This window comes from Engystomops pustulosus, chromosome 8 (genome assembly GCF_040894005.1).
Source record: "Engystomops pustulosus chromosome 8, aEngPut4.maternal, whole genome shotgun sequence".
NCBI lineage: Eukaryota > Metazoa > Chordata > Amphibia > Anura > Leptodactylidae > Engystomops > Engystomops pustulosus.
In genome coordinates this window covers 27,223,169-27,246,198 of record NC_092418.1, presented here as the reverse complement: position 1 = coordinate 27,246,198, position 23,030 = coordinate 27,223,169, and the positions used below count along the sequence as shown (strand labels likewise).

Genomic DNA, 23,030 nt, shown 5'->3' with positions numbered 1-23,030 from the left:
AATATCAGACCGACTAATTTACTACAAATTTCCGTCGAACGACCGCATTTCAGTCTATGAATATTGTCCCGCTATTCTCTAATGATTTTGCCCAAAGTCAAAATGGCGGCGTGCTGCTCTGATATAAGCATCTCTAAACAGAGTCACTTCCGCTTCCGGCGACCTTCAGAGCATGTGTAGTTAGGGTGGCGGTTCGTGGAGGGATGCTCTAAGCACTGACCGGCCCGAACAATGCACCGGAGCCTGTGCCTTGTGACTGTGCCCAGGTAACACCCGTGTAATTCTGGGAGAGTTGGTTTATTCCGGGGTGCCAGAGGGCGGCATAGGGCATTGTTGTGGTGGGTGCTGCACTCATATGGAAGTACTGGGGTTGGTCCTCCTCTAGAAGAGATACTGTAGTTGTCAAACTGGCATGGGCTCTGGGCTGCTGGTAAGGGCTGTGGGCGCCCTGTCGCGGCGGTCTGGGCTGCGGCAATGGTGAACTGAATGTGTCAAGAATGGAGTTTTTTCGGTGGTGTCATAGGGATCAGGTGATGACTATGGGTCCATCTGACCTCTGGTACTTCCAACATCCATAAGAACAGGGACACAGGTTCTGATATATTCTGGGGGCCCGGTGCTTACAAACCAATAAATTATTCAATTTATTTTTATATTTCAGACTCTTGCGGCCGTCCCCTGCAGTTCCCGGCTCTCGGACTTTTCACCTTAAGAACCATCCGGATTATACAGAAGAGAAGGACGACCAGAAGCCCATCCGGTTCTCCACCAGTAGAGGCAGCCACAAGAGATGGACTGTGGCCCAGTCTTTTGGGAGTGACTACCAGCGGCCCTGGTGGAAGGTGCTGCCGGTGAGCCTGTTTCTCGGCGCCGTGCTCATGTGGGCCTACTTCAGGGAAGAGACTGAGATTGACCAAATCTTATATAGACCCGTGTCTGAGCTGCTGGAGGAGATAGAGAAAAGTAAGAAGAATGACAAAGGAAAGTGAACTGGACCGTACTACAGGAAACCTAATAATGGCGTAATGTCCGGCGCTGGTTCTGGCTGAGCACGGGTCCTCCTGCTGGGATATAGGGCAAAGCCTCTGTGGGGTATTGAACTGAAATCTCCACCTGGAAAGCCTTAGACATTGTACCAACACTTCACCTGGGACAGGAACCGTCCGTGTACTGGAGGAGGATCAGAGTTGTTCCACTTGTGTCCTTACTATAAGAGGAAATAAAATTTTCTACAGGACAGTAATGGATTTCATTCTTTATTACTGATGTTTGCAGGAAAATCTGAATATTGTTAGTGTCGAGGAGATCACACAGAGTACAATCAGCGCTGGTTTCAGTCCATGTACCAGACTAGATGATGTCTGTTTCCTAATCGGAACACGTCACTTGATCTGGGATTATTGGATATTGTAAATCGCAGCATAAATGAACTAGAAAGGGAAGCATAGGGGGCGCTAGCGCTGCATAGGGGATGGTAAAGCAAAGTGCTGGTTCCTGTAGAGATACAGTGAGCTTTCTGCACCAGAATTGTCTGACTTGTGCCACATTGATAGAGGGTCTTAGACTTTTCTGACTTGTATGAATGTGGGAGTGGGAGAGTATGTGCTCCCCAAAACTAATTGTGGCACAGGATACCAGACCAATTACTAGGCGTAAAGTATGACTCTAGTCTTAGACTGTTCTGTGCCAGATTATTCTAGCATAGCATTGTGAAGGCTCAACTATTTTCACCCCCTCCTCTCCCAACATGCTGGTGTCAGTGTGCATGAGCCCTAAGCCTGTGCAGGAACAGACAGTAAACTTCCCTTTTTCAGTCGGCTGGAGAGGAGCGGTTGCGTTGCAAATCTCGAGTTGTAAGACCTGCATTTTAAAACGCATCTGTTTTTTACGGTTTACCATGAGTTTAGCTGTTTTGAACCTGTTAATTTATTAAGATAAATACGCTTTAAGCAGCCAACACACATAGTAAATGGTGAAAAATTGATGTTTTAACCCCTTACTGCCAAAACTGGTTTGTTTTCATTTTTCACTCACCTTCAAAAATAATGACTTGTTTTTTTCATGTAGAGCTGGTTGATGGTTAAATCCAAATGCAGTGAAATTGGTTAAAAAAGTTTTGCTGTTTTCTTGTGGGTTTGGATTTACCGACAGTTCTACATTCTTTGGGAATAACATGTGTTTGGTTTCGTTTTGAGATTTACAAAAAAAAAACTCCCTAGGGTACTTTAACCCTAAGCAATCTGATCTCATCATACACTGCTATAATGTAGTATATGGGGATTTTGTGATCTCACATTGTAATGAGAGTTAGAGCCTCATGTCTTAAGACCCCAGGCTGTCATGGTGATGGATGGCTGCTCCCTGATGAAATCCGTGCACTGCCATGGGTGTTACTGCTAAACCTTTGCAATATGCAGCAGACTTAAGAGCTATGGAGAGTGCTCAGCCTGTGGTATCATGTACTATTGTCACATCAATAAGGTGTTAAACAGACTGAAATGCATGCTTAAAGGACACCTGTCATCAGGTCTCTGCCACTAGTCCTGTCACCTCTACCTGTTGGAGCAGATCACAAGGATCCCATCCCAGCCTTTATCTAGTTATTTCATACATTAATCATTGTAAAATCATCTTTTCTTTATCATGTAAATGAGGCTGGTCACATGGTCAGAGGCAGTGATGTCACCCCTCCCCCTGCTCATCTCTGTGTGTAATGTATAGTAAAGTATTGCTGGTATCTGTGCTGCATCCTCCTAATACACACATTTCACAGGTCATTTGCATACAGCTTTAGGACCTTATTGCTTAGGTTTACAGGCATGTAGAGGGACAATGAAGGGATAGAGGCAATGCTCTCTAATGGCAGTTTATGAAAATATATTTAGTTTAGGGGGGTTATTTAGCATGATGGGTTCTCTTTAAAACTGAGGCATCACCCCATGTTAGATATTTAATTATAACTCAAAGGATGCAAGTTTTATACTTTTGGGCTGCCTACATCCAGAGGTCACTGTGTAAAGGCATTTTCCCCACTAGCGGTTGTAAAGTTGCAGACTGCTAGTAATTGGAAAACCGCCATCTCAGGCCTGAGATTGTTACTTCCACAAGCCCACGGTGCAATCGCTGTCCACCATACATTGATCCAAGGGAATAAAGGCACTGTTAACAGCAATTCAGCACAAGGTTTTTATTGTACCGTTTGCAGTTTCAGGGAGATGCAGCAATGTGTCACAGACCAGTTCCTGCTGCAGTTCCATCGGTATTAGCTGCAGTGATGATCTAGCACTGCATAAGGCCCCATGCACACAACTGTATGGAGGTTTCAAAATCCAGCCACAGAGCAAATACACCAGTGGTGGCAAACCTATGGCACTGAAGCAAGAGTTGGCACTCCAGGACAGTTCACTAAATAGGACAAAATCCAACTGCAGTCCCAGGAAACTTAAGAGTTGTGCTCAGCACTATTTTAAAGCAACACTTCATTGCCTGTTTGGAACTGAGAAAAGTGAGGATATTTACAGAACTGCATTATCTTTGAAGATCACCCTGCTGGACCTTCCTGTACTGAAGAGAAGCTACAGCAAGTCTGAATTTGCCCCCTTTCAACTGTATTGGATGCTCCTTTGAAATGTAGGTGCCTTAGGTGGCTGATATAAATGATAGAAGGAACAGGTAGCAATAAGTTGCTGCTAAAAATGTCATGTTGGCACTTCACAGTAAATAAGTGGATTTGGGTTGTAGTTTGGGCACTGTCTCTAAAAAGTTTGCCATCACTGAAATACACCGTCTTACCATAATGCAGGCTGCTTTTTCAAAGGAAAGGGAAGGTGTTGGAAGTGTTCACCTTAACCAGCCATCTGCGGCACATGGGATCTGGTCATGAAGAGCTGAGACTGTCAAGTCCCTTTACTCATTTTAATATCTTACTGTGGTGCAGAAAGCTAGTCTTATTTCCCTGCTGCCACACTTTCATTTGAGTTGAAAAAGTGCCTGAAACCCTCAATGGTGCACAATGCATGTCTTTAGCAAACTTGCTGCACCAAAATTCTGGCAAACTTTGCCAATCCTGTGTGTAGGACAAGTTTCATTAGGCACATGCTGAACAGCTTTGAGAACATCAATACTATTATGCCCATCTAACTTTAGCTTCTGAATGGTAGCACAGGTTGTCAGCACTTAGTCTTCAATTTGTTGTCAGTACCCATCAGGCACTAGGAGCTGCCTACAGTAAGCAGCTTCTACAGATGCAGCATTGATACCCTTCTAGTTATCAGAAACTACAGATAACACAGCATGTACAACAGGAAGCCAGATCATACTGTGTTTCTGCCCTGGACCCTCCCACTCCATAGACCAGCAATCACTGCCAAGCTTGATGCAGCAGTCACCTTGTCCTGCCCCCTCATGAATATGCTGGACTGCTTTAAGAGCATTCCTGTTGTACAGCACAGCAGTGTGTGCTAGCGTTCGAGAACACCAATTACACTCAGCGGCTCAAATTGCTACAAGGAATGTAGCAGTGTTAAGTAAAAAGCTCCTAGTTTTTATGGGTGACCTGTCCTCTTTAAGCTTTTTGGACAGCATTTGGAAAGCACAATGATTCAGGTTTGATCTCTATAATCATTCAGTTTAGTAAAATAAAAAGGTGAAGATTTAGGCAAGCAGATTTATTTTAAGTAAAAACTTTGAGAACATTTTTAAAGTAGTGAAAACAGGTTGCAGGTCACTTTGCACATCACTTAAGTCTATAGAGCAACAGATCTTAATGTGTTGGCATTTACTCCATTTGCCCATAATTATGTATAGGAAAACAGATTGATAATCCCCAGATTACCCAACCCTTTAACTGCTGGCAAGAAAAATAAAGGTCTGCACACACCATAGATGATCATTGGTTGCAATGCCTGATATTCTCCAAATCACTGATGGCAATGATAACCCCAGGTACAGAACACTTTGATACTACTCTATGCTGCCTCCCACACACATGTACTACTCAGATCAGACCAAGTACAACATTTGTCATCTTGCCTTAACACAAGACATGTTCTCTATTGTAAACCACACTACTACCTTGCCACGATGGCCATTACCACATTAATGAGCCAAAATGTCTCAGGTCCTGATAACATTAATGGACTGCTGGACATGTATATTTTTGCTCTGACCCATTTTCCAATCTAAAGACAGCAAGACCATTGAGGTAGTGGAAAGTTTATTTACAATGGAGTTACACTTAAGATACCAAAGTATGGAGAGAATTGAGCTGAGGCATGCAAATGCTGAAGTGGGAGGGGTCACAGAAGACTAGCTGTAGATACAAATTTTTCTTAAAAACCTGAGGATTAAGGGAATGTCATATAAAATGTGTACTACCCATTTACTGTCAACTACTCTACAGTTAACAAACCCTTTATAAAATAAAGAGACATCACACTTATGTACATTTTGTAAAAAAAAGAAAATCTAAGATCAAAAACAAATTTCCCGCAAAAAATTAAGCACGTTCTCCACGGATTCTTCTTGCTAGCTGAATGTCCTTGGGCATGATGGTTACTCTTTTTGCATGGATGGCACACAGGTTGGTGTCCTCAAAGAGACCCACCAAGTAGGCCTCACTTGCTTCCTAAAAAGAATAAAGAAAAAAAGTCAGTAAATAAAATCTACTTTTAGTTAAACATATTGGCAAAGTTGCTTGCTGTCCACTTGAGTTTTAAGTTAAGTGCCCTTTACGCTGCCAACATGAGTGCATTATTGGTTATAGTCAACTTTTCTTAACTTTGTTAATGTTTATCAACCCCTTTAACCTTGACATGAACTCACCTGCAGAGCACCAATGGCTGCACTCTGGAACCTCAGATCAGTCTTGAAATCTTGGGCAATCTCCCTCACAAGACGCTGGAAAGGAAGCTTGCGAATAAGCAACTCAGTGGATTTCTGATACCTTCTGATCTCTCTCAAAGCAACAGTTCCAGGCCTGAAATGACAAATTATTTCTTGTTATAACTTTGTAAACAAAAGGAACTTGTAAATCTACTTCACATGTGAAGTTCCACCAACTGCTCTGGCATAGCTTCATATGTGCTAAGTCTGTAGTTTTACATTTCTAGAGGTTATAGCACAACCCACCTGCAAACTTCTTTTCATACATATAAAAGAAACCCAGAATAACTCATGTACCTGTTACATCAAGTAGAGATTATACTCCAACGGTACATTTTCAATGGCAAAATCTTAATACTTATCCTGCAACCTACCACAGAGGTTGCCCGTTACCTCAACTAGCTCATTACTGAAACCCAAGTGGTTTCTAGCTCTTAGAGTATACACACACACACACACACATTACCTGTATCTGTGAGGCTTCTTCACACCTCCAGTTGATGGGGCACTTTTCCTTGCAGCTTTGGTGGCCAGCTGCTTCCTGGGAGCCTTTCCTCCAGTTGACTTACGGGCAGTCTGCTTTGTACGGGCCATTTTTTAGGAATGTACACTGCAAAAAAGTTTAAATGTGAGTTTATATGCCCACAAACAAGTTGCACTGTACACTCAAGTATAGTATCTAGAATTTCTTTAATTACAAAAACCCTACAGTATGAACTGCTGCAAGTTAAACTATTTATCTTCACTGCCTTGTAGAAAGAGCTCTGGTCAACCATCTTTATGTACAAGGTGCCCAGCAGCTGAGGCTCTGACACTTGTGACTAACCAAGGACAAGCATGAACAGCTGCATGACTGACCTGAAGAGCCCTCTGCAGGAGAAGTGTGGCATTACATGGGCATCTCCATTTATATTGAGCACCAGTGTACATGCTAAGCAGAAGCTACTGCAGTCCCAAGCAGCCTATATGCATGATTTCATTGAATGTTAATGCCAAGGCCACATGTATCCATGGGGAAAAAAGACTGGTAACACTGAGCATCAGATACAAGAGGACCCAATCTCCATATGTAAAGCACACCTAAAATTAAGCCATAACTTGAATCAGGATTAAGGCACCAGATCTAGCAAATCCATTTTGTCAAGTGTTTCAAAGGGGTAAGATGTTCTCGCATGTTCATGCCTTTTATACTGAAAATAGGGCACAATAAGTGACCCCCACCATTTACAGACCACACTTTAAAGGGTGTACTACTCAGTTCTGCCTGAAGACTACTCAATCCCATTGTCACCTAAACTGACATTTATTCCATAGGAAGGAAGAAGTCTAGGTATTCAGTCTATGTAAACCTAAGAGACACATTACTACAACTTCTACCATTCTACAATATAACAGAATGTGGCCAAGACTGACTGAAAAGAGTAAAATATCCTTAAGATGCTCCACTAAAGATGTATCAATGACTGGTTGCCATCCTAACGGTCTGATACTTATACACGATAAAAAAAAAACTTTACAGGCAGTCCCCGAGTTACGTACAAGATAAGGTCCGGAGGTTTGTTCTTAAGTTGAATTTGAATGCAAGTTGAAACTGTATACTTTATCATTTAGATCCAGACAAAAAGATTTTTGGCCCCAGTGACAATTGGAGTTTAAACATTTTTTTGCTGTAATGGGGCCAAGGATTATCAATAAAGCTTTATTACAGACACCTTACAGCTGATCATTGCAATCTGGGACTATAGTAAAGCATCCAGAGAGCTTCAGCAGAGGTCAGGGGTTTGTCTGCAAGTCAGGTGTCCTTAAGTAGGGGACTGCAGGTATTGCCATTCACCCCATAAGAGTAATTTGCCTCTAACGCAAAAATAGAAATAATGTTTAGTAGCCAAATCCACATACCATCAATTTATGGAGTAAGATTCTGATGGAGGACTACAACACTGCAAGTCCACATAGTTAATGTGGTCTAAACTGCAGAAGAAGTTTTCACCAATGACAACAAAAACCAATACAGCATAAACATGGATGGAGACATAAATCTAGGCAAAAGGAAATGATGCAGGTTCTTTGACTGATATGAAATCCCTATATGAACTGTATAAAGAGAAAAATAATGCAACTACAGGAAACTAAGAGTAATACAGCCCAAGCTCAATCCATCCACAACTCCAAAATCAGTAAGTAAAATTAGTGCTCTGAGCCCCATCACATCCTGCTCATGCATCGGCTCAGCAGCGCCAGGCTCCTCTCCAGCGCCTGCTCTTTACTGCCCCCAGCGGCCGCTCCGGCGCACTGCAGCCTAGCAGACACCCGCCATTATGTGATCTTTATCATCCAGCACAAAACAAATGAACAAAATGTAAAAGGGAAAAAAAATTCAAACATTTCTCTTCTCAAAAGAAATTCTCACATTTAGTCAAAACTTCATATTTTTCTAAAGGGGAAAATAAAAACGGAATGGTCCCGGGTTTATTGTGAGGGGTTCAGCGGCAGGAGGGAGGGAGAAATGCGGGAGCCATGATAATGTGAGAAGCTGCTGCTCTTGTGGTCGTTTTGGGGTCCCGGGCTTGGGGTGAGGGGGTACACTACTATGAGGGGCACTATCCCACTCGGGGACGGGAATACACCGGACACTGCCGTACCCCGCGGGTTTGGGGGTGCCGGCCACCATTTCAGGGCAGCTTCTCCTCACGTCCTGTCTCTTCTTCCCCCAAGCGACGAGACAACATGGCGCCCAGCGAGCTCCGGGAAACAAGGGGGAGGGGTGAACTTACCGCCTGACCCCGCCACCGGGAACCGCAACCGACACCACCGATTACTAACACATTTTACTCTACGTCACAACGGCTAAATATGCTAAAACGGCGGTTACCGGATTTTAACGGTAAAACACCGAACCGGTAATATGACGTCACCGCTACCACCACACAAAATAACCCGATACTACATAAATACAAGTCAGGAGTTACCGGACACCCGATCCGGTGAGGAAAAGTCAAAGCGCAGGGGTCACTTACCGAACGATTCCCGGAGATTGCAGAGAGCGCGCACAGCACACAACCGACGAGGCGAGTAATAACGTACGTCTGCGCCCGCCACCCCGCCTTATATAGTGAGCGCCACGTCACCGCTGATTCGTCGTCTTTGTTTCTCTGGGAGCGGCTTGTGATTGGCCGCGCCGCAGAGAGGCCGTCCCTGATTGGTGGAGTGGAAGAAAGGCGGGGAAACAAGCCCCCCTCAGCTCTGTCCTGTGTGTGTGCGGTTTCATAGGAGCACAATGTAAAATAATAACACACAGAGAAACGCGCGGCAATTGTCAGAGCCGAGGGGGCACGTGTGAATAAAAACATATCTCATGTGCTGTATTATACATTTGTGACATATTTTTAGACGCTTCCCATGAGAAAGACTCACCATACATCCACTATTATTGTATGGAGCTATGGAAATATGATAAAATTAGTCTTGAAGGTCACTGCAGGATATATAAGCGTGTGTATAAGGCTACGTTCACACTTAACGGAAAGCAGTGGTAACCGACTAAGGCCGTATTCACTCTGTAGAGAGTGTTTGTCAGTTTTCCTGACATACAGCAACAGTGTTCGTAGACCGCATAAGGCCGCGTTCACACGCTGCGTTTTGATACGCAATCCAAGGGCTTCCCCTGTGATCACATCCAGAACTGGTGCATATTTTTAGGGAGGGGAAGAGGAAGCAGTCACAATCGGGCCCCAGAGGCTTAGCGGGCCCATAAAGTGTCACTTTCCCATATGAGGAGACTAGTATTATAACCTGTACGTTATAATCAGAGGACTGGCACAGAATTGGGGCCCATGAGCGTCAAGTTACGCCACTGATGTGGAGGTTTGTAAACGCAATGGAAACGCAATATTACCTGGACATGTGATCACGTCTCAAAACACAATGGGGCACATTTACTTTGATGATCCCTGCGCAATCCCCGGTCCGGACTGTCCGACAAGGATGAAGTCTGACACAATTCACTATGATCGTGCGCCCGATATCCTGCATGTGTCGCTTCCCCGGTCAGGTCCGCCGGAGTTCCCCTTCTTCTTCCCGGTGTATGTAAGTGCATGGCTTGCGACCCAAATTTAAATGTTAAATCCAGCACTTAGTCCAAAAACGTCGGATCGACCGACTTCCCTCGATTCCTGTCGGGTGGAAGCCAGCTCCAAAATCCAAGCGCGTGCGTCACAATCTCCGACGTGAACCCAGAAAAGTCGGAAAACCTGACGAAAATGCGGCCGCGGGACCCTTAGTACCCTGCGTCCCACAAATGGCTGGTTTCGACCCTTGAAGCATCATGTGAACATATTCTAAGAGAACAAATTTACTAGGTTGTCGTAATACAATTGCTGTATCCTTATCACCCCCAGTAGCTGCCGTTGGAGGCCCCTTACCATTAGATAGTTGGTTTTCTACTGTCTAGGGCTCATTTCACACTACTGTTCCTTCCCTTTGTTAAAAACAGTAAAGAATGGAGGATTAATAGAGGTTATACGTATCAGATAAAAATTCCATTGACATCAATGGAATTTTTATGTCATCTTTTATGTTATGTTTAGACAGGGAACCATTATCCATAAGTTTTTTTAGACTGAAAAAATTACAGTGGCTGCAGGACCGTTCCTCCGTTTGGAAAAAAAAAAAAAAAAACCTTGGATAACGGATCCATGCCAAACTGACCATAAAGGTTGACATAAAATTTACATTGATGTCAATGGGATTTTTAACTGATACGTTCAACCTCCATTCTTTACATTTTGAACGGAGCGAAGGAACGGTAGTGTGAACTTAGCCGAAATCATAAGATTCAATCAATATACATTTGGAATTCGTGTTGGATCTATCAAGAGGATAATAAATGTACCGTCATGTACCGTTGCAGAGTAACCTCTAGGCCCCCTCATGCTTTAGGCTCCTGCAGTGACTCTGCACCCCCTGTAGTTACGATTGTGTATTGAATGGGCACCAGGACACGCTAATAGACAAGGGGACTTGGGGTTTCTCACTCTTCTGCTCAACTAATCCCAAGAGGAACCCCACACCGATCATGAATTTATGGCCCATGTTGTGATTCATAGGATAATCTTTGTGTGGGGGTTCATTTTTAGGGAGAGGAAAAAAAAAAATTCAATTAAGTTTTTGTTTCAACTGTACATCAGTCCCATTGGATCCATATTAAAGACCTACGAGCCTTTTGTGGACATTGTGTAGTGTTTTCATGAACCATCAATACTTTTAGGGAATAATCTCTTGATAATACACCATCAAAATATTTTGGACAAACACACATTTTTAAATTTTAATATTGAATATTTAGTTTATCACTTTACAATGGGATTTTTTTGAAAGGTGAGTATGGTAACGAGAAGTTTAATTCCTTAAGGCTACATGAACACAAACATGACCAAAAACATCAGTGAAAAAAGGTCATAAAACCCTGTGAAAGTATAAAAGTGTAAAGGTACAGGCTCACCTGCTGAGCAGCCCATCAACCAGCTTTTCAGCCTAACCACGTGTGATAGATCTATACGCAGGGTCAGCCCACCATGAAATTGATTTTGGGGGCCCACCTCCTGCTACATGGAAATTTTACCTGTATATTCTTAGAACACATTTACAGAATGTGGTTTAGTCTCATCTTGAAAGGCACAGCAAATGCATCAGGCAAAATGAATCATAAGATACATCAGTATTAATGATGGTAAAAATTGCAGATAGAATCTGTTTCAAAACACAATGCAAACACATCATGTGAACGCAGCCTAAGGTCATGTGCACAAGACCAAATGCAATTCAAGTGCCCCTGGAGTTTTTCCTCCCTGATCGCAAACGTTTTTACACTTAAATGCTTGCTTTAGGTAAGTCGTAACTTCTTACCAGAGGCAGTCATTTAGGGCTGAACACATCTGCATTTAGGGAGGAGAAATTAAATGTAATTAAATCTTGTGAACATGGACTTAATGTCCAGCATTAGCTAGGACATATTATTAAAAGCAATCAGTGACTCTTCCAGGTCCTATTGTTACCCCTTCATCTTCCCTCTTATATTCTGTCCTCCTCTTATCACTCCCTCATATTGTGGCCTCTCACATCTCATCCTCATATCGTAGGCCCTTATCTCCCCCATATATATTTTTTGTCCTCTGCCCTACCCCTTATATTGTGACCCTTCATATTCTCTCCTCATACTGTGGACTCTCATCTCCTCCTCATATTGTGGCAACTCTCATCTACCCCTCATATTGTGGCCCTTCTCAGCTCCCCCATATATTGTGACCTCTCATCCCCCCTCATATAGTGGCCTCTCATGTACCCCCTAATATTGTGGCCCTTCTCATCTGTCTCAGGAGTCTGAGTCCTACCCTGTCTATACATCATGGTGGCATTAAGGATATATGAACGGTTATCATCGCCACTATTTACCTAGTAGTGTCTCTAACGGAAAATGTCACAGGGATCGACGATCTTAGCCAAAATGGCAGCACACATTTGATGGGTTAAGAGTCTGAATGAAAATCCAAGCCTTTCATTCTGCGCAATCTGTAACTGTGTGCTGGTGGCAAGCTCTTACAGATCATTAGCTAACTCACCATATACTGTAGTATTGCAGTATATGGTATGAGGGAAAAGGGATCCAGGTTATTTTATTGCTTCATGTATATCGGCTGAATGATGTCAAGTAAGGTGTATAACTGGAATTAGAGGGGCACTTTAATTTACAAGCAGTATAAACATACATGTAATATGTGATACTCTGAAGGGAATTTCTAGTGTAGAGGTAAATCCAGCTGACGTAGAACGACTGCAATTTGCCAAGTACCTTTACTGTTTATGGCATGAATTAATTACAAGGGATAGAGCACACAGCTTACACCAGGGCCAGCATTCATTCACATAAGGAAAGACTGGAAGATTTACAATAAAACAACAGAGACGTAAGACAGGAGAAGAAACAGAATCAACCCTGGATCCTTCATGGAAGCAAGATTTAAAGAAGAAAAGCTGCAAAGGTCACAGTAGTATAGCATTGGCATGGAGACGTTAGTTGTGCTTTGTATTCTAGTAGAACAATTCATTGATGATGATATTATTGATATATAATAAAGCTATATATACCCTGGCAGTCGTTTACGAACATGCAACATATGTTTTAACAATTCTATGGAGGCTAATGGATTGATGATTGTGTAGCGTGATTGTATGCATTTTGGTCTTGATATCTTTTACCACTTCTTAATCTGTTAATCTTAATCTGCTCAGCCAACTAAGGATCCTAGTATAAACTCCTCATGTGATGGGCTTCTGCATTCATCCATCCCTGCAATGTGCTGTTGGAGCAAGGGAGGAGTGGGTACATCTTTTCACAATTTTTAGGGCTGTCCACTCACTATCCTGGTGGATGTTTTTAAGATTGATGTATCACTAGACTCAATTTTCTACTTGATCAATGAACCCCAAAAAACATGCAGCAAGAAATTTGTTCCTCTTTATGCATACGGCAACCAAGAGTGTCATTGCCCGTTCACCCCACTCTACGCCTAGACCTGTATGCCTGCATACATAGACATTAGATACCATCTCAGCCTTCCTGAAAAACACCTTACATAAGTGGTATGGGAACCTCTCCCATGGACATTAGTCAAATTGGGTGCCTAGATTGTTGTCCCCTTCCTATCTTCCTCTTCACCCCCTCTTTCCACGTTATTTTGTCCCCAACTTTCAGTTCCCATTCTGTTCACTTCACAGTGTCTTAGTACCGAAAGGATTTGTGAAACCCAACTTTATATATATGTGTCATGTAGTGACTGTTTTGCACTGTTTGTAATTTTGTATCTTTTGCTCTCGATACTGTATCTGCCAATGTGTATGTTGTTATTTCAATTTTAAAGTTTACAGTTAATTTTCAAAAGTTAAAATATTAACAAGAGATTACAAAACTATGAAACGGCCCCACCGACTTTCTTTAGAAGCACATCTGATAGGACAGTATGGGAGGCTTCTTGCTTAGACTTCAATATATATTTACGCAACCATTCTTACAGTATAATGTACTCTAAGGTAGTCATCTATTCCCAGGAGCAGGGGCGTAACTTGAAGGGGTGCAGAGGTTGCGGTCGCAGCCCGGCCCAAGAGGTTAAGGTGTCACTTTCCCAAGTGAGAAGACTATTACTATAAACCATACATTATAGTCTTCAGCTTCTAGTTATGCCACTGCCCAGGAGTGTAACTTGAGGGGGTGCAGAGGGTGCAGTCACAAGAGGTATAGGGGGCCCATAAAGTGTCACTTTCTTATATGAGAAGATTAGTATTATAAACCATACATTGTAGTTGGGGACCTGGCACAGACTTTGCACTGGGGCCCATCAACTACACGTTATGCCACTGGCTGTTGCCACATTTGCAAGAATGCATCAGGAGTTTTTGCATATTGCAATTTGTACTTTGTACGGCCATTATAAATTACATCCTTTGAAAGACGTCAATTAAATAGAAAAACTTTTGGAGCCTGTATAATTATGTTACGATTTTTTGTAGGGATTATTTTTATGATTGTGCTCTGCATAAAGGTTGTAGTCCCAACATAAAGTTCAAGACATTGTAAATACAGCCCCTATACACCAAGACCATGTGGAAGAAGGTCCTTATAAGTGTTACATCTTGTGCAATAATCATTAAGCATCCAATGTGCTTGTTTCAGACCCATAGGATGCAATCTATATATCCTAGAAAACATCTTTTTACATTTTGACGCACTAGTCTTCTGAAGACCGCATGTATTTCAATACATAGAAAGCCACATGACTCTAGTCTCTACAGGACTAGATAGCTAAATACCATAATCTTATTTTGTCCAACTTATATGTCAGCTTTGCCATTAATAAGGGGAACATGTGATCCCCATTTTCATGATCTATGGGGTTACCAGCAGTTTGAACCCCACCGATAACTTCATACCTTGTGTGTAGTTAGCTTTTCATACAGTATATAGGAAACCCAAATAAATACACCTATTGTTCTTGTTCTCACCTGTTTCATTTTGAGACAACACCTTAAAGGTGGGGGATTAACTCTGTTTTCACCCAAATAACAGGAATGAAAAGAAGAGACAGAGACAACAGAAAGTTAGATTGCAAAACCAGACCCACTTAGTTTCTTTTGCCTTTCTTTAGCACAGTATGGGTCCTGCCGCATTTCACAATAGGACGTCTGTTTTTGTTTGTGCACAGATGAAAAATAGTGTTAGGTGGAGCTTACAGGTGAATCTGATTGTCATCTATTCATACTTAATGTTTTCATGCTGGCAGGGCAGGATCCATAACAATGGAGTTTTCACTTCTTAAATTTGTTGATGTATTTAACATAAACTTGACTACTAGACTCTAGGTAACATAATCCAATCCATATTTGGCCACAGTCTATTTGTTAAAACATTTCCAGACATGTTTCGCATTCGGTATTAATTTCTGATTAGATTATATCATTGTGGTATCCTTGAGAAAACCATCCAAAATTAAATTAAAATTAAAATGTGGTCTAAAGAATAAGATATACTAAAACATTTATGGAATATATGATAGAAAGGGCCCAGGAACCACTGAGGTGTCTCTTCTCCAGCACTGTAACTCTTACATTAAAGGATATCTACCATCAGTTTACCGATATAGATGTGTCCTAATAAAAAGTTTGATGTTCCTTCTTTTATTATAATCCTATAGGCAGCAATCGTGGAAATATACAGAAATAAAAGTTATGCAAATTAGCCTGGGGCACTCAGGCCAAATCACCTGAGCGCGCCAGGGAACCTCGTATATTAGCTTATGCCCCCACCTCTGCCGCAGCGCTAGTATTACAGGGCAAGTGTATAAATTTTAATACAAGGCTCTCTGAGGCTCTCGGGTGACATGTCCTGAGCACCCCGGGGACATTTGCATAACATTTCTACCTCTATATTTCCATGGCATATAGAGTTGTAATAAAAAAAAATCCCGTAGACACATTTACCAACAGTAAACTGATGGTTTAAAGTTGTAGGAATAGATATATGTATTGGAGACCAACATATTTTATGGGAAATCTGATTTTTTTGGTCTATGTGTGTTGTGTTTGTTATGGCAGCTTAACCCCATAGATATAGATTGTATTGTTCCTTGTATTTTTCCATAACAATGACTTTAATACTTTACCCATAATAAGTGATCTGTGGGGTTCCAACAACCAGACCCCACAATGACTAGCTGTTCCTTGAGTGCTAAAGCAGAAGTTTTGGGGCTCATTTACTAAGGGTCCCTCGGAACACACTTTCATCGGACATCCCGAAGACTTCCGTTTTGTACCACTGGGACAGGGATTTAAAAGGGTTTTTTTGGCGCACGTGATAGGATTATGCAACACAAATGGGGGGGCCGAGTGACAATCCAACGCATTCGGACAAACCAGCGGGATTTAACTTCAAAATTGAGTCACAAGCCAAGCACTTACATGCCCCGGGAAGAAGAAGGTGAACTCCGGCGGACCTGATCGGGGAAGAGACACATGCAGAATATCAGGCGCACGATCTTCATGAATCGTGGCAGAGTTCATCCTCATCGGCCAGTCCGGATGGGGGATCGCGCAGGACCGGGTAAGTAAATGTGCCCCATTATCTGCTGTAAAGTGGTGGCACAAGGTAACTGCAGCTCAGGACCTGATAGATAGTTATGAGATAGATAGATTTGAGACAGATAGACCCCCATAACAGAGGTGAATATCAATTTGTGCATTAAAGAATTATTTCATTATCAATAAATTAGTAACCTATCAATAGGATTGTCCATCAATATAAAAATAATGGTGGTCTGATCCTTGTCAAGCCTAAACATCATCTATTTTAGATCAATAGCTGCCATAATTGCATTGATACATAACCCCCTATTAGAGGTCTTTAGATGCAGTGACCTCCACCCAAGGACTACACAATACCTTATGTCCTGCTTCTCCTACTCTGTAGCCGAAAGCCTGTTACAGTCAGTCTCCATTACAGTCTAATCTATAGGAAATATTGTTCCATTTCATACTGCCATTACTACATCTATTTATTCAGCGTGAAGTTTTTTAATTTTTGACCAGCAACAATAAATTTCATCTGAATAACAGATCGCAGTGTGTTCTCCATATATGCATTATTTGGCATGATTAAAGTTATGGCACCTTTTTTTAATTATTTCCCTCCAGTGATTGTGGGGTGGGGGGTGGGGTCTCAGCTAGTGTCGTACCGGCCCACCGAGGCACCAGAGGATCATCCGTTGTAACCCAATAGTGAACCCCAGAGAGCAGAAAATAACCATATTTGGGGGCTTACAGAGTCTAGGAGTCGATCAAGAGTGGACCTGTGTGTCTTCAAGGAATTGAGTTGTTTGTCTCAAGGAACGTTTAAATATTATTTACAATGATATAAACTTTATTGATAAGCATTTTGTGTGTGACCTGGATAAATCTGGTCCTGTTGGGTCCTCGGTGGTTAGGGCAGAGTCTTAGCTTTTTAGAATGCTGACTACGGGAGCCCAGGCGGTAGGCTATGTTCTGACTGTTTGAGGCCAGGCTGCTGACCACCTGTCCACAGCAAACCCCAGAGTGACAGATGTCATCATACTTGACCTGTCTTTCTTCTGTCCCTATAACACGATCAGAGGGTCAAGAAACCAGAGATCAACTTTGAAGACCAGGATAGTCCTAAAGATCCTGAGGATGATATATGATAGTACATAGAGAGTAGAGAGAATAATAGCGTAGTCTGGGGTGTGGGGGATAGCACTTTATGGCCACATGCCCCCCTAGTTGATAATTGTTGCAATGTGCATGCTCAGCACCAGCCATTGTACATTTGCCACCAATAAAAAAAGATAAACGTTAACATTCAACATGTTCTTTTCACCAAACGCCGCAATTCCCCTGCACACAAGCAACTTTCTCCATCCTAAGTTTATTTGCAGTGCAGTTGTCGCGCGCCTGTCCCCTAGTTACCTAGCAACACTGACAATTTGCGACTCTTAACAAGTAATACTTGCAACACAATCCTTACATGAAGTACAGATTGCGGTATAAAACATATGAAAATACAAAGGCTGGTCCATTTTGTAGTCTAGAACATAAAACAATAGTTTGTTGTTCTAATAAAATGGCATGGCAGAGCAATCTTTGTCACATACGAGGGCTGGCCATGTTTTTCTGTATGGGGAGGGGTGACTAGTAGTGAAGGAGGCGTTGTACAACAATGAAGGAGGGCGAGTAATGTCTAGTATGATGAGAGAAGGAGATCTGCCAGTGTCAGGGGGGAGGCGGCGAGACGAAAAGGGAGGGTATGTAACCGAAATAGTCTGTAACAATAGAGGAGCTGAATGCAACATGGAGGCGGAGAGGCATACAACAGTAATGGAGGTTGGGCTTCCCCCATCTATGAGTAGAAGGGGAGGGAGTACGGCTGTGTATTTCTAGCTGCCCTACACACTGCACGTAAATGCACCCAATATTAGGAAATGCCCCTCCAGCACTCTTGTATCGTGTTACCACTCCTCCATTATTAGTCATTTGTGTCCCTACTGTCAGGATGCTCCTAATTCAGCACCTAGGGGCTTTGTTTTCCTCAGATTTAACACGTCGGTATAGGAAGTCTCTTTTATTGTGAGATTTAGTTTCAATTTGACAGAAAAAAATAAAAGATTGTAGGCGTTTCAGCAGCTGCAAAATTACGCTGAAAAGAGAGCTGCACATACACCAATAAATGTGTCCCGGGGGGAGGTTTGTAAATATGAACAGAGAAGGAATGTATTAAAAGAGCTGGAAAACGTGGCTGTTTCTTCCGAAAACAGCGCTACAACTGACCATGGTCTGTGCCGGTATTGCAGCTCAAAATAATTATTTATACCGTAATTAATAATAATTTAAGTAAAAGATAGTCATATGGAAGCAGTTGGGGTACCCATGAACTACCCATGGTTGAGCCATGGACCTGTTTTATTTTGGGAAAAAACATTGAGAAGCCTCCTTTAAGACTGGTGTTTAAAGAGGTTATCACATTTTAATGCAAAACCAATGAGGGTCTTTGATAGTAAAAAAAAAAAAAAATATATATATATATATACTTACTTATGCTACTCTGGCTCCCTATTTCCCCTGTATAGCCCCCTGGCTTCATATCTACACCCAGGGGCAGATTAAGACTGCCATGGGCCCTGGGCTATAAATATTCTAGCCTAATAGTACATATGGTACCAGAATCTTTGTGGGGAATGGATTATGCATCTCTTCTGTCCACTTTCAATCAGCAGCTTCAGGACCTTTGGAGGACCTTTTAAAGGTTCTGAAATGGGTCTTGTATACATGTATATTAAGAGCAGGAACAGATGTGTGAGGATTTCATGGTGTTTCACAGTTTTAAATAGTGATTTGGACAACCACGGGCGTCCTAGAAGGCTTGGGCCCTGGCCTATCGCCCTAACCGTCTATATTATAATCCACTACTGTCAACACCTACAGCTCGGCTAGAGATTTTAGAGAAAACAGGTGGTTGCAGTGGACTACACCACTGGAACGGGGGACAGGAGAAGGTAAGTACGGTTAATTTTCTGTACCTGCTCTTTTTCTGAGACCCTCTTGTTTAAGGCAGAGATAGGATTCATCAGCAGTCACAGCAAATCTTTGTGAGCTAGGATCTGGTATAAAGTTAGGGTCTCCATTTGAACTACTTGTAGATTGGTGCGTCCTTGCAGATTTTTGCATTAGTCTATGGGAGAGTAAAAATCTGCATTAATTCTCTAGCAGATCTGCATCAAATTTTTGCTTAAAGGGAACCTGTCATCAGGAACCCTTTTTCTGACATGAGCCTATAGAGAATAGTGTACACATTGCCAAAGAGTTTTTATAGTAAAACTGTCTTTTTCCGAAAAAAAAAAAAAGGATATGTTAGATGAAAAAGGATATGTATTAGATGTTAGACCTTTCTGTATGGCCAGTGAGGAGTGGGGCAGACATGTATGACTGGGGGAGAAGATATGGGGGACAGCTTTCACAGAATGGTAAACTATGATCTAACTTATCTTTTTTTTTTTTTTTTTCGGAAAAAGTCAGTTTTACTATAAAAGGTCTTAGGGAACGTGCACACTATTCTCTATGGGGACCAGAAAAAGGGCTCCTGATGACAGGTTCCCTTTAAAATGACGTCAGAAATAAAACAAGTAAAAAAGACACATGCAGAAAAAATGCACAGAAAACGCAACATTACATCCACATCCACGTTCCTTTTGACTCACTGTAGAAGAACAAAAAAGCTGAATTTTGGTGCAAATGAGGCCTGCCCCAAAATTTGTATGCCTCTGTGTATTTTTCGAGCAGTGTCAAAAGCTTTAACATACAGATATCTGGGGAGCACAGCCGTAGCAAGGATTAGTTACCCCATATGAGTGTCATGTATAGAATGTACTATTGTCCTATGTGCAGTGCAGTGTCAATAAACATTAGAACACAATGGAACCTGTCCTTAAAATCTCTTTCAGATCCGCAAAACTGTCATGGTTCCAATAATAACAGCTAGTGTACACAGAGCCAGGCTTTGTGTCACATCTGTAAAAAAAATCTCTGTTATTGTCAGAATCGCACAGATTGACCGCTGCGGAGCAATTCTGTAGTGTACGGACCTGCAGCTCTGCTTTCATATGTGTTTTGGTTTCTACCGTTTTACCATTGCATGAAACAGTGTGAACTTGCCCTTAAAGGAAACCTACCACCACGGATCTACCTATTAAGGTAGATCTGTTGGTAAGTGGATCTAACTAATGTAAGGATAGCCCTTTTTAGGGCTAATCCTTTAGTCCTCACAATCTTTTAGAAAGTTTAAAGGGAACCTGTCATCAAAACACTGTTTTTAAGTTCTCCCACATGCCCACAGTCAACCCCAAGTATATCCGAAACCAGTTTTCATTAGATTCCTGTAAGTAACTTTAATAAAACTTTACCTGGCTCCCTGCCTAGTCGCCCCCTGGGCGTGGTCATTGTTTCTCAAAGTAAGTGCCCCCTCCACAAACTGCTTGTCCTCCTTGATTTTGAATAAAGATAAACTCCTCCCACCTCCCTCCGCTACACTGCTTCATGTCTCCGCCTCCCAGCATACTCTTGCGGGCCGAGCGATTACACTGTCCGCATCAGATCGCGGACATGCGCAGATAGGAGTGGAGAAGCGCCGACGGTCTCCACTCTATCTCCGGGTTCAGCACAGGGTTGGATGCAGGTACGCAAACTCCGTTGAGGGGGGGGGGGTGGCGATCTGTTGCAATGACAGCCACGGGTCTTCCGAAGACCCAAGGCTGTCTTGTTTTAACCCATTCATTACAATGTGCGATTTGCACATAGTAATGAATGAGGAGGAAAATCCCCATATACAGTATGGCAGTATTATGGTAGGATCAATCAGACAACCTAGGGTTAAAGTACTAAAGGGGGTCTGAAAAATAGTAAAAATAAAAAAAGGAAAAAAAAATTATATTAAAAAAATCTAAAAATAAAAAAATCACCCCCTTTCCCTAGAAGTCATATAAATATAAATAAAAAGTAAAAATCATAAACACATTAGGTATCGGCACCCTATCTATCAAAATATAATAACAGTTGTTCACTGCGTTTAACCCCCTGAGGGCGCGTTCACGCGTTGCGTTTTGGTCGCGTTTTCATTGCGTTTGAAACGCATATACAACAGCTGATGAGAGGTGATTTGCCTAATTACATTACGGTTTACCTTTGTAAACGCAATGTTAACGCATGCGTTAACGCGTTGTTAATGCATGCGTTAACATCGCGTTTACGATGCTTTTTGTAAACGGAAATGTTAACAGTGATGTAAATAGGCAAATCACCCCTCCTCAGCTGTTATATATGCGTTTAAAACGCAATGAAAACGCAGGTCAAAACGCAACATGTGAACGCGTCGTACAGTCCAATGAAATGGTAGCATTGAAAACGTCATCAAAAGTCATAAAAAATGACAACACCCACAGCTCCGTACAGCGAAGAAAAAAGTTATTTAAAAAGTTATTAGCGCAAGAAGATGGCAAAATAAAAAAAAAAATTTGTACAGAAGGTTTTAATTTTTGTTAATGTATGAAAACATTATAAAACCTATGCAAATTTGTTATCCCTGAGATCGCACCGACCCAAAGAATAAAGTAGACATGTAATTTGTGGTGCGATTTCACTGCATTTGGAATCTGCAATTTGTTATGCAGAAAACAACCCCTACAGACCTCTTTAAGTATAAAAATAAAAAAGTTATAGATTTTTGTAGATGGGGAGTAAAAAACAAAAATGAAAAAACAAAAAAAGGCCAGGTCGTTAAGGGGTTAAGTCACAATATTACTGATATCGCTGGGATCACTGTAGTCAGATTTAGGACTCTAAGGACATGATGGAAGTGTATTAGTGTGGTGCACTAGTCACAGCCGCAAGTAAAACGCATGGTAATTGCAATTTTTTTCTTTATCGGATGAATAAACTACAACTAGTTGTGACGGCGCCTGTAAACTCTCTCCAGCCAGTGCGGATCACTGAATGAGGAATCACCACGCGCGCCAGTGTGCACAAGGCTGTATACATCCCGACAGAACCAATACAAGAGGGCGTGGCCCAGATCCGAGAAGGAGGCGTGGTTTCTAGGTTTTCTCCTACCAAACCATGAAAGAGGGAGTAGAGGGGGCGGGACGAAGAATCAGAAAGTGGGCGTGTCCTAGCTTTGGCTGTCACTCTGAGGGCAGTGGCTGGGGGCGGGGCCTGTCAGTCAGTGACGGAGGGCGGGGTCAGAGCTGGCGCTCGGATTCCCGCGCATGCGCTCATGTTTGTTTTGACTGAAAATGCCGTCGGTTTCGAAAACGGCGCTGAGCGGCTCCCCGCAGACCGAGAAACCGACTCATTACACGTAAGTGACTGCCGCGCAGCTGGTGATTATACCGGGAGTGTGAGGTGGGGGGATTGTCTTGGTATTTTATCCGTGAACGCTGTGCGTTTTATCTGGGCAGTAAAAGGTCTTCCGTGCTGCGGTCGGTTTGCGGTTTCTGTGCCGCGGGTGTCGGTCGGGTCTCGTCTGGCGGCTGCAGTCTCTC

At 42.4% G+C, this 23,030-nt stretch overlaps 3 protein-coding genes across 4 annotated transcripts in view; 2 read left to right on the top strand and 1 right to left on the bottom strand.

Annotated features, from left to right (window-relative positions):
* Window positions 1–126: 126 nt before the first annotated feature.
* UQCC4 (ubiquinol-cytochrome c reductase complex assembly factor 4) lies at window positions 127–1,243 on the top strand. Its single transcript, XM_072120421.1, has 2 exons — window positions 127–266; window positions 662–1,243. Exons 1-2 carry the CDS (start codon window positions 232–234, stop codon window positions 987–989), a joined length of 363 nt encoding a protein of 120 aa, XP_071976522.1. The 5' UTR covers window positions 127–231; the 3' UTR covers window positions 990–1,243.
* Window positions 1,244–5,198: 3,955 nt separating this feature from the next.
* On the bottom strand, window positions 5,199–9,034 carry LOC140075003 (histone H3.3A). Of its 2 annotated transcripts, none has more exons than XM_072120419.1 (4): window positions 8,901–9,034; window positions 6,350–6,493; window positions 5,824–5,977; window positions 5,199–5,626 (listed from the first exon to the last, which is right to left on the bottom strand). In XM_072120419.1, the coding sequence occupies exons 2-4, from the start codon at window positions 6,475–6,477 to the stop codon at window positions 5,498–5,500; spliced, it is 411 nt and encodes a 136-aa protein (XP_071976520.1). In that variant the 5' UTR covers window positions 6,478–6,493; window positions 8,901–9,034; the 3' UTR covers window positions 5,199–5,497. The 2 variants fall into 2 exon arrangements, with proteins under 2 accessions (XP_071976520.1, XP_071976521.1); XM_072120420.1 differs by lacking the exon at window positions 8,901–9,034 and adding an exon at window positions 8,658–8,754.
* Window positions 9,035–22,694: 13,660 nt separating this feature from the next.
* Window positions 22,695–23,030, top strand: part of UNKL (unk like zinc finger) — a 53,662-nt gene continuing 53,326 nt past the window's right edge. The window contains exon 1 of the mRNA XM_072120409.1: window positions 22,695–22,846. Coding sequence (XP_071976510.1) covers window positions 22,782–22,846 — 65 coding nt within the window. The 5' untranslated portion in view covers window positions 22,695–22,781. The remainder of the gene's footprint in view (window positions 22,847–23,030) is intronic.

Bases quoted from the DNA above. Each gene is read 5' to 3' on its own strand.
- UQCC4 (XM_072120421.1), top strand. From the start codon at position 232: ATGCACCGGAGCCTGTGCCTTGTGACTGTGCCCAG. The intron at 267-661 runs GTAACACCCGTG...TTTATATTTCAG, and splicing joins TGCCTTGTGACTGTGCCCAG to ACTCTTGCGGCCGTCCCCTG.
- LOC140075003 (XM_072120419.1), bottom strand. From the start codon at position 6,477: ATGGCCCGTACAAAGCAGACTGCCCGTAAGTCAACTGGAGGAAAGGCT. The intron at 5,978-6,349 runs GTAATGTGTGTG...TTGTCATTTCAG, and splicing joins AAGAAGCCTCACAGATACAG to GCCTGGAACTGTTGCTTTGA. The intron at 5,627-5,823 runs GTGAGTTCATGT...TATTCTTTTTAG, and splicing joins CAGCCATTGGTGCTCTGCAG to GAAGCAAGTGAGGCCTACTT.